The sequence below is a fragment of the Camellia sinensis genome, chromosome 1, assembly GCF_055761805.1.
Source record: "Camellia sinensis isolate YWXY chromosome 1, ASM5576180v1, whole genome shotgun sequence".
Taxonomy (NCBI): domain Eukaryota; kingdom Viridiplantae; phylum Streptophyta; class Magnoliopsida; order Ericales; family Theaceae; genus Camellia; species Camellia sinensis.
The window spans coordinates 253800504-253816255 of NC_138961.1; the positions used below are offsets into that span (position 1 = coordinate 253800504).

Below are 15752 nucleotides of genomic sequence, written 5' to 3' on the forward strand. Positions count from 1 at the left end.
TAGAATTGAAAAACTCTATTAACTTGAACATACAGGTTCTTAGTTTAGATAACAAATAGGTTTTTAGTTTAGATAGATTTGTTATTGTCGTTTATGATATGATGAAACATATAGCAATTGATTAAAAAAAATTTGACAGATATCTGTTGATATGTTCAAAATTTGAATAGATTTGAACAGACTGAGGGGAAAAAATTGAACATATAATTAAATTTGGACAGATATTTGAATATATAAGAAATTTCAACATATAGATATTCCAACAAATAGATAAGTTAAAATGAGAATTTCAACAGATAGAGAGAATAAGAAGTGTAAAATTTCAATAGATGGTGTGGTAAATTTCAACAGATAGTAAAATTTTAAACATGTAAGATTTAAAAATTGAACAGATAGTCAAAAAAAATTGAACACATAGATACAAATTTGAACAGATAGTCAAAAAAAAAGTTAAATAGATAAAAAAAAAGTCAACGGATAAATTAAGGGATAAAATTAGAAAGAAAATGTCTTTCAAAACAAATAAAAAGATTTCTCACAAAATTATTTAACAAAAGGTGGACCTCTCATTAGTAAAAAATATCCATTAAATCTAATGCCTTATCCCCTCATTAAGTTGGATTTTCTAACAATTATCTCTAAAAAATATATATTAAAAAAAAAAAGATGCCACATATTAATTTCAAAGTAAACATTTTGTCAATATGTTTTTTGAAGTATATAATATTACCTTTACATTATTTCAGTATAATTTTTTGTATTAAAATTATAGGAAAAAAGAGATCTTATCAAGTCGAAAATCTAGACTAGATGGTGTTTTTTGGAATTCATGGAACTCACCACGGGTCCCGTTTCGATGATCTTTGTTGGGCACTTTCTATATTTCATTTATACAAAAAATTAGATCGATTTGATAAATATAATTTATTCAATTTATCATGTTTCTACGAAAATAAAAAAATTATAAATTAAGTTATAGTTATCAAAGTAATCTAATTTTTTGTATGGATAAAATAAACAAAGTATCCAACAAAAATGACGGTTCGAATCATTGATGCGAAACTCACGATGAGTTCCACGGGCTCAAACAATGTCTTCCAATCGAAAATTTGTACCGGAAGGAATACTTTTCTCCCCCTCCCCCAAAAAAAAAAGAAAAAAGAAAAAACATTGTCTTGTGAGAAAATGGATCAGATTTAAGAAATGTTTGTTTAGCAAACATTTACCGTCAAGGTGTCTTATTATTGTTAGTAATTCTATACACGAGGAATTGTAATGCATGCAATAATAGCCAAATTAGCTCCTCTCTGCAAATTATTTTGATTTGGATATGACTTTTTTTTTTTTTTATTATAAAAAATATATAAAAAAGTAAAAAAATAATATAACCCAAATAAGTTAATGAGTTATTTATTTCGGCATTGCAAAAGGAGTTTGTTGAAAACAAACTTATAAAAGGGGAAAAACTATGGTACTTATCCTTAAAAGGGTGTCTGTCATATATAATTTATAATTAAAAAATAAAATGGTACAATTTCATAGTTTTTAAATTATAACAAAAAAAAAATTATAATAAAAAATTATTATGAGTCATAACTAAAATATTATCATAAATAAAAAAAATTAATCATAACTAATAAAAATATATATATAATTAAAGATATATATGATACACCATTTGCAAAAAGTGTGTATAGTATATTTTTTTCTTTGGTATATGATATGATGATGGAGTGGTGTAACGGTATCTCCAATCCTTTACCAAATATTTCATTAAATTTAAATTTAATGAAAAATTTGGTAAATATATCATCCAATGCTTTTTATCAAATTTATATCAAATCAAGAAAGAAATAAATTTGTTTATCAAATCAAGAATAAACCAAATCTCTTATCAAATTTTCAACAAATCTTTTTTTATTTAAATTTGATGAAATTATTAAAAGAAAAAGAATTGGAACGGGGTATCACTCCCCGTCCCGTGTACTGCGATTGATTGGATCGCTTACTGTTGTTAAGACCATCTCTAATGATTACTCAAACTTTTAATCAAATTTGAATTTGATGAAAAATGAGTCATTTTGCTGCTCCAAAGGTTAAATCAAATACGTATTAAATTGAGGATTTCACTTTTCTATCATCAAATTTAGGACTGATGCCCATGTTATCAAATCAATGTTCATTGCCATTGCCGGATGTCACCCAGATGACAACCTAAAGGTAAAAATTTGTGAAAAAATTATATTGGCCTGGTCGACTGTCTAGTCGACCATCTCAAGGTAAAAAAAAACAAAAAAATTTATACTGACCTATTAACTAACCGAACATCCACCCGATCGTCCGACTAATATTATGATAAAGCTCTAAAATCTTCCATTAAAATAATTAATATCAAAAAAGACTTTTGTTCAAATTTTTATTTAAATTTAGGGCAAATTACACTAATAGTCCTTATAGTTTGGGACTCGTATCACTTTGGTCCCTAACTTTTCAATTGTGACACATTTGACAATGAATTTTGAATCTTGTTCTAAATAAGGACAATTGAAGATACAATTGTTTAATTTCAAAGGCAAAATCGTCAATTTAATAAAATATAAACTAATTTGACAAAAATAAATGTCAAAAAAATATTTTTATCCACCAATGATAAAATTATGTAAAATTGATAAAAATTACATGATTAATTTTACATGATCATCATCCAAACACATAGTAAAAAATAATTTGATAAAAAAATAAATAAATGTCTAAAAGATTTATCAATTTTACATAATTTTATTTTTAGTGAGTAGAAATAATTTTTAAAAATTCAAAAATATTTGTTTGACATCTATTTTTGTCAAATTAGTTTATATTTTATCAAATTAACGATTTTACCTTTAAAAAATCTAATGATATATTTAATTGTCCTTATTTGGAACAAGATTCAAAATTCAGGGTCAAATGTATCACAATTGAAAAGTCAAGAACCAAGATGATACGAGCTCCAAACTGTGGGGACTATCAGTGTAATTCATCCTTAAATTTAATAAAAAAATTGATAAACCTTTGATAATACTCTAAGGGTGTGTTTGATTCGCCGGATTAGGGGGGGACAATCCAAATAGTGCTCCTTATCCGTCGTTTGATTTTTTTTTTTTCCGCCGGACTCCTTATCCTCCATATGGGGGACTATTGTGTCCTGGGGGGGTATGGGATAGTTTTTGGGGGACTATCCACTGTTGGGATTAGGTGGTCAAAATGACCATTTTGACCCTCTACTATTTAATTATGTATTATATTTAATAAAATTCAATAAAATTTAAATGTCTCAATTTAAAAATAAAATAATTTTATTTAACTTTTTATTGATGTTTTATTTATTTAATTTTTTAAAATAATTTTTTATAGATATTTTATTGATATTTTATTTTAAAATTTTGTTTATATTTTATTTAATTTCATTATTTAAATTTAATAGATGTTTTATTTAATTTCATTGTTTGATTATTATTATTTTTAAAAAAAAATTTATTTAAAATTTTAATTAAAAAAATAATATATATTTTTATTGATATTTTACGTATTTATTTATTTTTTTAAAAAAAAATAAATTTATTTAATTGTGTAAAAAATAAAATAAAATAAATTTTTATTTAATCTAGTTAAAAATAATTAAAATATTAAAGATATGTTTAATATTGCTATTACTTAGTAAACAATTGAAAAAGAGTAAAACAGTTTTTTGTTCATTTATCATATCTAGTCTGTCCAACCAAACGTTGGATTCACTAAAAATAGTCATTTTCAGATATGTAATCCCATGAAAAAATAAACACATGATACATATCCAATCCAACTAAATAGTCCGAGGGATTCACAGTTCCAGGACTCAAGTCTGATGAATTTTAAGGGTGTGTTTGATTGGGGGATTAGTAGGGACTATTCACTATTCGGATTGCTTATCCGAAGGAGTGAGTAGTCCATCGTTTGTTTTGTTTTTAGTTCACCGGACTTCTTATCCTCTATATGGGGGATTATATTATCCCGGGGGGGTGTGAGACAGTTTTGGGGGATAATTTACTTTTGGGATTAGGTAGTAAAATGACTATTTTGACCTTCTACTATTTAATTATGTATTATATTTAGTAAAATTTAATAAAATTTAAATGTCTCAATTTAAAAATATAATAATTTTATTTAACTTTTTATTGATGTTATATTTATTTAATTTTTTAAAATAATTTTTTATAGATATTTTATTTTAAAATCTGGTTTATATTTGATATAATTTCATTATTTAAATGTTAATAGATGTTTTATTTAATTTCATTGTTTAATTATTATTATTTTTAAAAACAAATTTATTTAAAATTTTAATTAAAAAAATAACATATATTTTTATTGATATTTTATTTATTTTATTTAAAAAAAAATAAATTTATTTAATTGTGTAAAAAATAAAATAAAATAAATTTTTATTTAATCTAACTAAAAATAATTAAAATATGAAAATATGTTTAATATTGCTATTACTTAATAAATAATTGAAAAATAATAAAATAGTATTTTGTTAATTTATTCTATTCAGTCCGTCCAACCAAACGTCAAATTTAGTAAAAATAGATATTTAATTCCATAAAAAAATAAACACAGGATACATATTCAATCAAACTAAATAATCTGAAGAATTCACAATCTCAAGACTCAAGTCTAATGAATTTTAACTCTCCTTATGCAGTCCGTCCAATTAAACACAACCTAACCTAACCTAAGTAATATCACCGACCCAGAAGATACCGAACCGCCGATGGGATAGGGATAGGGATAGGATAGGGATCCCATACGCATAGCATAAGGCTCGAGCCAAGCCGGAGCCCCAAGCGCGCGCGAATGTTGAGGGAAATAGGATTCTATCCTATGATTTGCAAAAGGAGACTTGCGTAACGGTTCCCCCACAAAACCAAACACACACTCGTCGTCTGATTTCTTCTCCTCTCCCTCCTCTCTTTTATACATTTGTGCCCTCCCTCTTTCTCTCTCTCCGCCCCTCCTCTCCAAGCGAATCGGATAACACCAAACCATCTTTTATTTCTCTCTCCTTGTTGAAAAACCAGTGGCGTTTCTTTTTTCCCCTCAATCTTTAATTTATTGCTGGGGGATCAAACTCACTATTTCACTGCGAATCGTCCTCAGGTATAGCTTGGAGTTATTGGGTACACTCGGGCTTTGAGTATGCTCCAGGTATTGTTTGTGTTCCCACTGTTCTTCAATTTCTAGGGCTTTGTTTCTCTTAAAACCAAAGACGGAATCTTTATTATTGTGCTATTTCATTTTTTTTTTTAGTAAATAGTTTGTCTGAACCTGAATATTGGATGCCTTAGACCATCTCCAACATTGAATAAAAAATTTCATCAAATTTTAGTAAAATTTTGATGAAAAATTTGATTTGATGCTGTTCACTTCAACGCTATTTTTTCACATGCCCGGTTGTCCGAGAGGACGTCCGAGCGGATGTCTTAGAAGTCGTCCGGACATGAACCAAAAAAAACTGTCAAAATTGCTTTTGGTGGACTTGGTGGACATCGCCCCAGGGTAAATTTAAATTTGATAAAAGATGAAAGGCTGCTTCATTTGATGAAAGCTTTGGTTTTGCTCTATTTGATATGATTTTGGTGAAAGGGTTGGATTGCCTCATTTGGTACTTTCAAATTTGATGAAGCATCTCGTTCAAAAAAAAAAAATTTTGATGAAGCATCTGATGATACTGAACTGGAGCTGCACTTAGGAGTTGTAAATTTTTTTTTTTGGATCTTTTTTCTCCTGCCCTGTACTAAGGTTTGTATCTCGCATTGTTGGTGCTTCCGTGGATAGATTATGATGAATTCAGATGGTATGAAAACTTTGAACGGATTATTTACTTGACATAGACACAGTTACTTCCTTGAGCTTAAACTCATATTGTTTTCATAAGGATGAGGAAGGGAAATAGGGAATTGGTTCTTCATATTTTGTAATTTCAAAGGAGTGAGTGACTTACCTTGAAACCAACCAAAGTTGGAAATATAGATCAAGTTTGTTGCATTCAATGTCTACCTGTCTGTTTATGTTTACTTGTTAATATCAGTGATATTTTGTGTTACCGAGTCATGCTCCCTTTCTAAAGTTTGTAAAATTCTTATAGGTTTTCAGTGTCTGTGTGCATATTTATATTACTTGCTAAAATGGCAAGAACATATTAAAGTTTATTATTATATGATAAAAGCAGCAAAGTTGTGCATTCATTCCCATGTTATCTGAACAGCCTTCATTGTTCCAAGACAGTATTATTAACTTCTGAATCCTTCTTAATTCCTGCAAAGAACTGTAATTTTCATGTTGAGTGACTATTATTAAAGAGTGTCTTGTTTTCTAATAGAAAGTGATAATATTAAGGGTCTTCAAATTAGCGACTCAATTGGTATTTTTCTGAAAATATGATTATATGACACTTTGCAATATTATGTAATGTACTTGGATTGTTTTGTTATTTTATTTTTATGTATGTTTTGGATGCCATGTAGGCATAATGCGTGTTTTTTTGGTTCTCTTCTTTGTGAAACCATTTAAGTTAGTTTGCTAATGATAATATTTATAAATCGTGGCTTCAGTAAACATAGGGAAGGAAGTTATTCTTTGACTGTGATCATGACCACTTGTTAGGTATTAATATTATGATCTGCTGTGGATAATCTTCATAATTTGTGCTAATGGCGGCTGATAAGAGGAAGAAACGATTAAGCAATGCCAGCATTGCTAGTTCTCGGGAGCAGGACAGAGCAAAAAAGAATAAATTGGAATTGCTACAATGTGATTTGAGCGTGAGATCCAATATTTCTCTTGAGTGGGACGACAAGAAGAAGAGTGTTGTTGCCAAGAGGGAACAGATTGGCTTAACACGGAGAGACTTGATTCCATTCATTGGTAATGTTCCTCATTGCCACAATATCTTGGCAGATGTTCTTGTTGTTCCTCATGAAATTTTTGAGTTGGACAATTTGAAAGGGGTGCTCTCTTATGAGGTAACACGAATTTCATGGTGACACAAAATTACTATCTTCTTGTTTTAAGTGACTTGTTTGTTCAGATTTTTCTATGTATCTTGTGTGAAATTACTATAGGTTTGGCAGACTCATTTATCCGAAAATGAGAGACACTATCTTACACAGTTTCTTCCCAAGGGAGCTGAGACACATCAAGTTGTCCAAGAATTGCTTTCAGAGGATAACTTTCACTTTGGAAATCCTTTCCTCAAATGGCAAGTATTGGTATTTTTGTGTTGAAAATTCATGGCTTTGTTTTGCCATTTTTTCAAAATTAAAGTAGCTATTTTGGTGTGTAACGTTTTCGGTCAGTTGGTCTTTTTCAAAGTTAATGTTTTATAAACTTAATAATATGAAATAACTATTTTTTTTGTTTGTTTTGAGAGATCAACTCCATTCCATGTTGAACAAAGGGTAATTCTATTATTTATTATTTTGTTACTATAAACTTTTTTAAAAATTGTTCTTTGATGATTTTATTTATTAGAATGCAGAAACTATGTGTATACATGTAGTGTAGGTGTTGTAAGAAAGATTCCTAGATAGATAAATATATAATGCGATGTAAAAAAGTCTCACCCTTGGAAAAACATGTACCGATTTCTATTTCTTGGATGAAAATGATATATCATGAGCAATGTTTTTCACAAATGATGTAGGACCACTCTTTTATGACTACTAGTAATTTTCCTATAATGAATATAAGGTTTTGAACATTAAAAGATGGGATTTTAGGCGCTGTTTCGGGGTCTTATAGGCACTGTGAACAATATTTGTGAACAGTAGCTTAGGCTGGATTGGGCTGATTTTTATGCTTTAGTTGTCAGGTTGAGAGAAGAGTGGCATAGGCTGGGCAAATTTGGTTGTGCTCATGATTATCAAAATCCCAATCGGGATTGTGTAAAAAATTCCTAGTAAGTAGGATCTTTCAATATTGATTGTTGGATCTTATAGGATTGTGGAATCTCGATTTGATCATACCTGATCCAATTTTTATGCATGGCTGTGTATTGTATGAGCTGTTTTATTGTAAATTTTATGTTTGTTGCCCAAATACCAATTTTAGGTAGTCTAAATAAATAAAAATAAGTCATATTAAATAAAAATAGACTAAGAAGAAGAAACTAGGGAAATATACATTCAAACTCATTTGTTTTCCAAATGACTTGAACAAGCTCCTAAAGAAGCCAAGCCTGATTTTTCCATAAACGTTTCAAGTTTTTTGTAGCCCTACATAGCAAGTGCAATTTTTAAAATTTATATGAACCTGTCTTTGGAAAAATGTTATTTCTGGATGGTTTGTGGTGTAATTCTATGTCCTTGCAGGGGTGCTTCACTTTGTTATGGTAATCGTCATCCTGATGTTGTTCTTCATCAGGAACAATGCTTCAAGGCAAGTAAGAAGGTATACTATTCAGAGTTGCAGAAGTATCATAATGGGTATGTAATGTTGCGAGCTACCTCTTTTTCCACTATTGTACACAATGTTCTAAGTTGTTTCTTTATCTAATTACACTTTGCTTAGATAAAAAAGGGTTCTAATTTGTTTCTTTGTGCTAAATTAGATGGTTTTGAATTTTTATGTTTCTTTTGGCAGCATGATTGGTAATTTACTGACGTGGAAGGAAAAATTGGCTAGCTGTAAGAATCCTGAGAAGGAAATTGTTCACAAGATATGGAGGTTAATACTCTTTGGATGTTTTTTCTTCGTATTGAAATTGAGTTTGGTACAGGCAGAATTTTCTGCCTCCAGCATGGGTAAACCGACAATCTCTTCAATATGGCTTTCTGTGGGATTCTATGTTGTCTATTTATTTGCTAAAAACTGGTGAACTATGTGAGGAGCTATGTTATCAATTTGTAGACAGATATATCCTCACAATCTGTCATTTTGGCTGCAATGGTTGTGTTGAGGGGGTGATTTGCATCTGGAATGGTGTATTTGAATTGATGACCAATTCTTTAGTTGTTTCCCTTTGGAGAGATACTTTTTGAATCTTATTTAGTTATCAGTTTACATTCTATGAACAGGTCAAGAAAGCAAGCTGAGAGAAGTATCCCTGTTGATGCAAATGAATCTAGATTTCATGATGCTCAGGAGGACCTTCCAGCCACATCTGAATCTGATTCTTGGGATGCTGATGAGAAAGCAGGTAGTAGTGATAACCAGAACTTAGTGAGGAAGCACGGAGAACTGCAAAAACGGTAATTGAGCTTTATACTATGAACTTCTATGCCAGCGCCTGTACATTTGGTTTCTCTGAATTTGACCGGGTCTTGAGGGATAAGAGACCAAATATGGCCTCTTTGGGTTATCAAAAGACAACTAATTATGACTTGAATCCTTGTATAATTTTTCTAGGGGTTTGGTTATATATATATATATATTATACATTATGTATATTTAAAATTGAATTTAAACTTTCATATATATATATACAAACACAGATTGTTTTGCGCTTACACTTCTGTGAACATGGGCCAGGATTAGAGGCGGATTGTTTCAGGCTCATGAAGAGTCTACTTATTGGAAAATTAGGAAAAAAATGTATTGTTAACAGAGAACTTCTGTTTTTGTTTTTGAATGGGTTGGGGGATGACTGTATGTTTTATCTTTCACATGACTAACAGGATTGATTATTTTGCTAATTGTTTCCTTTTTTATTAATTTCCCTCCCTGGCTGAGATGGGCTAAAGTTGCTATGCTGAAGCTTTAGCTAATTCAATTTTTTACTGCAGATGAATTACTAAACAGCATATTTGGCCCAAGGATAATATATTATATACTAATACTATTACTGGCATCTTGGGATGTAGAAATTTGACATAACTGAGATAGTTTCCTACTTTGGTAATACAGGAAAGGGCTGCTGACTGGTTGATGACACATGTATTATGTATTACAAGCTTTGAGAGAAAAGAAATTGTGTATATGCTATTAAACCCTAAAGCCAATTACATAGTTATATAAAGTAAAAAGAGAAGAAAACTGCAAATAGCCTTAAAGACTAAAATACCCTTATTGAAAATATGAATTAACCAAAAACCATGATTTGAGCCTGGTGAGCATAGAGAGTTTGCCAAATAAAAATTGAAAATGAGCAGAATTGTGAGTCTTCTTGAAGAAGTCTTCAAGCTGCAAGGAAGATGAAACAAAAGGCAGTGCATTAGTATCCAACTGCAGATGTTGACAATTAATCTATATATGCTTCGTGTGCTCGTGAAAGACAGAGTTGTGAGGCTAGCACTCTGATTATCACAAGAGAAGAGTAGGCGACAATATAGGAACTTCCAAATTAGAGAGGATAAAGCTTTGGGACTGTTGGGGAGGTTCCTACGATACGATGCTAGGGTTCCAATGAAGCTAGGTTCTTATTGGAGTCAAGTGGATTTACTGAACTTCGACCAAGCAATAGAGAATGAGGGACTTAGAAAGTCGGAGAAGGCGTGGAACCAATGGAGAACAAATGAAGAGAGAGTGATGATTGGATTTTGAACCAGAGAGTCGCAATAATGATTGGAGTTCGAATTAGAGACCAAAGACTGGTCAGAGGATACCCTGAGAGTTGCGTGGTTTGCTGGAGTTCAAACCAGAGATCAAATGCAACGATTTTGACACCCAAGGATTGACGAGTGACTAATGGAGGTAGATGACATCAAAGCAGGACGATGTCCAAACATGAAGGAGATTGACCAGTGGATGATGTCAAAGCACTGCGGTTTGCAAGGTGAAACTAAAGTGATGACCATCAAGCACTGCTCCGGTGGCCGTTCATGATTATTGTGGCTTCCAGTGATTGGCTCTGATACCATATTACAAACGTCGAGAGAAAAGAAATTGTGTGTATTCTATTTAATCCTAAAACCAATTACGTATAGTTTATATAAAGTAAAAAAGAGAACAAAACTCTAAATAATGTTAAATACTAAACTAGCCCTATTGACAATTTAAATTAACCAAAATACCCAAAATACATTCTACATTATGATTATGTTATTTCTATGACATACTGCTGCCTAGTATATGCCTACTTTCTTTGGTTGGGAAGGGTTGTGAATTTTGGCTCCAGACCCTGTTCGTACTTATATCTGACAACATACAAGCGATTAACATGCTGGCTCGTAACAATGTTTTTCACTTGAGTTCCATAGCAGCTTCGCAATTTCATTGACTGAAAGTTGACTGACTGGCTGTACGTGTCACGAGGAAAATGTTACAACTTCTAAAACATTACCCCTAAATTGACCCCCTACGAGTGTACTGTTGCATGTCACGTGTTAATTTATTTAGGAATCAGCCAACTAAGACTGAACCCCCTGCCACATCAGTGTGGTTAAATTTAGGGCATTACTCGTGTCATAACATATAAGAAACTTATATGTTGACATCTGTTGTTTTTGAGCCCTTTGTGAGCAAATCAGGGATCTGTCTTCAGAATGGGTTGAAAATTTTCTAGTTTGTCTATAAATCATATGGTTTGGTCACCTGCTTATGATATTATGCGAGGCATGCTACATTTTCAATTTGTACTCGGTGAAGCAATCTATTTAATTGCATTGAGTGTTGTGGTATGCAGAAAAGGCTTCATGGAGGACAAATATGACAATTTACCAGCTGCACTCAAGGTGATGGCAAGACCTACAAAAGGAGAAAAGCTGCACAAGAGAAATATCCAGTGTAGTGATGGTTCCAAGTATATGTCTTATATCAAGGTAGTCCACATAACAAGAGGACAAATTCTACAAAAACCTTGATTTGAGTACACACTCACTTGTGTTGTGTCTATGTAATCCTCCTAAAACATGGGCTTTTATTGTTAAAAATTGTAAATTTGTCTTTAAAATTTAACCACTTCATTTCAACAACTCAAATGATTCTCAAGGCTAATTTGTCTTTTTGGTTCACGTATTGGCTGGCATTCTGTAATTTTCGTTTAAATCCTTAGGGAAGGAAGTGAATGTAGTTAATATTACTCTTTTTACAATTTTTAATATTTGGTAAATTTTCTTTATTGTTGACAAGAAAGTAAATGCAGTGAAGGTGTCTACGACTGATCAACTGCCTCTGTTGCATTTCAGGTTAGCAGGAAGCAGCATCAACGTGTTAAGAGTAGCATGAAGCATTCTAGTAATAGTATTCAATCTAGATCTCTTAATCATGTTTTGGGTAACCTCTATACTTTTCACGTCCAACCTTTTGAAGTATTTGAGGAAGAGGAGCAAATGAAGTTGCATAAGCACTGGTTAGTGTTTTGTGAATTACATTAAGTTTTGCTTTACTCTAAGAAGCATGGACATGTGTTGACATGGAAATTTCCAAATAATGTATTACACGACACGTGGAGGGGACATGCGGAAAATTTGTAGTTTTATATATTTATTACATGTCAAATATAAGAATAAGAAATTATTATATGTTATATAATATTTGAAGTTACATTGTTTTTCTTTTATCATTAGATTCCAAGTTTTTTTTTTTTTTTTTAATTTGTAAAGTGCTTCATGTGTATCTAAGTGAGACGTGTTCCCCGAGTGTCTAAAGCGTGTCGGAGTGTAGAAAATTTTTAAAAATAGTATGACATGTTTGGACGTTTGTCGGACAGGTGTTTGGGAAGTGTCTGATGAATGTCATGTCATGTTATATTGGTGTCCTACACGACATGTCAACTTCTTAGAAGTGTCTATGCTTCTTAGGCTTTATTTTAAGCTGTTTCTCCCCTTCAAAGTTTAGTGTTAATTATACAGGTTGCAGTTGGCAACCAGAGATATTCCTGTAGCATTTGCAAACTGGAGAAGGTGGCAACGACAGAAATGGCAATTGGCACAATCTTTAGAGCAAGAAATGGAAGAAAAACTAAACTCTATTCAGGAGGTTTGATTAGGCTCCTCTCCTTTTGTCAGTGTCTTCAGTGCGTAGTGTCTTGGATAGGAAAGCAAATTTATTGAATATTCAATTGATCCTTGTTGAAATGGTTTTCAATTTTGAGCAAATCTTCATTGGCTGAATAATACTAATTTGTCAGTTTTTAACTGATGATCAGGATAAGGAGAAAGAGAATGCTCATAGCGTGCTTCCTGGCCTGATGTATAATGGAGCAGCAGACCATGAAGCCCAAATAGTGGAGGTCTGTTAGTTTACCTCTGGTTATTGGAGCATATAAAATCAACTTGTTCAAAATATTGTATATTTACCTTTTGAAGTGCTGATGCTATTGCAATAATATACTTTTGTTAGTTGTGGATATGGTATGGTAACTTGTCATTTTATTATGGGGTGGTCAGGTTGAAGAGAGAGAGAATTCGGATAGCTTGCTTCGGGAGCAGATAGATGGAGCAGAAAATCATAAACCTGCCATTGCATTAGAGGTTTGTGCTCTTTAAATTTCTGTGTTTTTGTGAGATTGGGTATCAAAGCATTTGAACGCAACCTTTTGAATGTTCGTCAGATCCTGGCCAAACCTGTGTCTTAATTGTGACAATCTTCACAGGATATAATATTTCGGACTTAATGAGTTTGTTATTGGGTGATCAGGATGAAGAGAAAGAGAACCCTGATAGCTTGGTTCAGGAGATGATGGATGATGAGGCAGCAAAACACGAACCCACTATAGAAGATGATGTCTCCACACAGAATCAGCATCTGCAGCAAATTCCTACACTCAGTGGCAGTCACAATTTCTGCTCAATGGATTTGGATTCTGATAACCGCGTAATTATAGACGGAGATGATATTCATCCTAATAATGTAGCATACTCAGAAAACTCGAAGAGTGTAGACATTGCTGTTAGTCAGGGGGATCCTCTCTCTTCTACCAGTGATGTTTGGCCACCAGTTAGCATGCCAGATTCTTATTATCGGTCTACGTTAAACCATGAATATGCTTCTGCCAGTGAGTTGTCACTTGGGCATTCACGAGTTTTTGAACAGCAACAGGTCCGACTGATTGATCTGGAATCTGACAATTGTGAAGAAGACACAAGGAAAGATCTGTTGCACAGACAATCTAATGATGGGTCTTTCTTCAATCCATACGCTGACCAAGAAGTCCAAGGCCAAAATGAGGTACTACAACATTTCTACAAAGGTCAGGGGGGTTTACCTTATCATCACGAGCAGAAGCAGACACGGTTAGATTTACAGCCAGCATCAAATGTTTCAATGGAAATGGGTCAGTTTTCTGGACTTTTCAGGGAGCATCTGCATCCGTCACTGCCCTTAGAACTGAGGCAGAAGAGCTCGAATGATATGTATATGCATCAAAACATTCAGGGGAAGATGTTCACTGATGGAAGTAGGTACACTATTCCACGGCAAGAACACTTCTCAAATGCCAATACCAATGTTCAGGATTGGGCTATCAATACTAATACCACCCACATGTCAGCACCTTTCCAGTCTCATTTGGATGGTGGAGAGTTGGGTCGGAATTGGTTTTCAGGGGAGCATCAAGTCCGTGGTGACTGGTCCACTTTGGACACTAGTGCTGTTGGCCCAACCCAGACCATAATAAATAGAAGCAGTAATCCAGATCAGAGCTTATTTGGCGTTGTGTCTCAATGTAATCAGGTGCGTTCTGGTGCCCCTTATGACTCAATGGGCTCCACTGAACAACGGTTCATTCAGTCAGGGACCTATGGTAGAGTGGGTGCAGTCGTCCCCACAGCAAGCAATATGTTGCCACCGACAGCTCATCCACTTGACTACTTGAGTGGGCATGAAGCTGCTGCCCCTGTAAAGAACAACAATATAGGATGGATGAGCAGCGTGCCACATCAGAATTCTGCTTTACAGGACTCAATAGGAAAACCATTCTTGAGGCCGTCCTGGAACAAATGAGGACTTCTTTGGTCCCTTTGTTTGAGCAGGTGGATTTCCAGTTTAGAGCTTGGTTGGGAGTTAGGATGCACACAGATGCTGAACACAAGATGGGTGTGACGGGAGTTTTTGGGCTCTAATTATTTTTAGGACTAAGGGTCAATCAGGGTTTTCTTAGTAGCTGATGGAATTTTGTACATACATATAGGAGAGCCAATCCAACACCGTATATATATCTAGGTTTTATAGACGGGGAGGAGGTGAGTTGTGAGGATAGTGGAAAGAATCAAGGGATTTCTGGTATCAAGGGGTGAGTCAGTCATAAATGTAGTTCCTTTTTCTTTGGGATTTTTTAGTTTATTGAACTAATAAAGGTTGCCATTTTTTTAGCTTATTGGTTTTCTGTTTTGCTTTCTTTGTTTATATATATTCATTGCTGTCATCCGGATATATGGCAAGATGCATATACATATATAATAACTTGGAAGCGTTTAGCCTATTAAACATGTTCATGTTTAAGGATCTATTGGTTATATCGATTTGTTGAGTACTTTATTATCGAGGCTGTTGCATCATTCCTTCAATTGTGACAGCTGGGGAAGGTCAATTATCATTGTTGGTTCTTGTTTGTTTTTTTTCTGTTAATAAAAAGTTAGTTATAGAGTTGCGTATTATTTGAGAAATAAAATTTGGTTTAATGTTGAAACATTCTTCAATCTACATTCATGGTTTAGAGTAAACAAAACAAACCCATCACACCTGGGCCTGTCGTGATTCATTGAGCTTATTATTAATAATATATTTGTGTGGGTAATGTATGGTTGTGAATTTGGGGGTACAAATATGTGTGTGGGGTTAGAGAAAAGATAACA

The 15752-nt window shown here is 32.9% G+C and overlaps 1 protein-coding gene across 3 annotated transcripts; it reads left to right on the forward strand.

Annotated features, from left to right (window-relative positions):
* Positions 1-4788: 4788 nt before the first annotated feature.
* LOC114289890 (uncharacterized) lies at positions 4789-15269 on the forward strand. 3 transcript variants are annotated; one of them, XM_028233737.2, is made up of 12 exons: positions 4789-5226; positions 6685-7043; positions 7143-7279; positions 8391-8504; positions 8662-8745; positions 9096-9269; positions 11642-11777; positions 12144-12307; positions 12810-12936; positions 13106-13189; positions 13347-13430; positions 13597-15269. In XM_028233737.2, exons 2-12 carry the CDS (start codon positions 6732-6734, stop codon positions 14899-14901), a joined length of 2721 nt encoding a protein of 906 aa, XP_028089538.2. In that variant the 5' UTR covers positions 4789-5226; positions 6685-6731; the 3' UTR covers positions 14902-15269. The 3 variants fall into 3 exon arrangements, with proteins under 3 accessions (XP_028089538.2, XP_082758851.1, XP_082758853.1); XM_082902725.1 differs by having other exon boundaries at positions 4837-5226; positions 6633-7043; XM_082902727.1 differs by having other exon boundaries at positions 4868-5226; positions 8443-8504.
* The last annotated feature ends 483 nt before the right edge of the window (positions 15270-15752 follow it).

Excerpts from the sequence above, each read along its gene's own strand:
- LOC114289890 (XM_028233737.2), top strand. The coding sequence starts at position 6,732 with ATGGCGGCTGATAAGAGGAAGAAACGATTAAGCAATGCCAGCATTGCT. Across the intron at positions 7,044-7,142 it reads AAGGGGTGCTCTCTTATGAG|GTTTGGCAGACTCATTTATC; the intron begins GTAACACGAATT and ends AAATTACTATAG. Across the intron at positions 8,746-9,095 it reads ATTGTTCACAAGATATGGAG|GTCAAGAAAGCAAGCTGAGA; the intron begins GTTAATACTCTT and ends TTCTATGAACAG.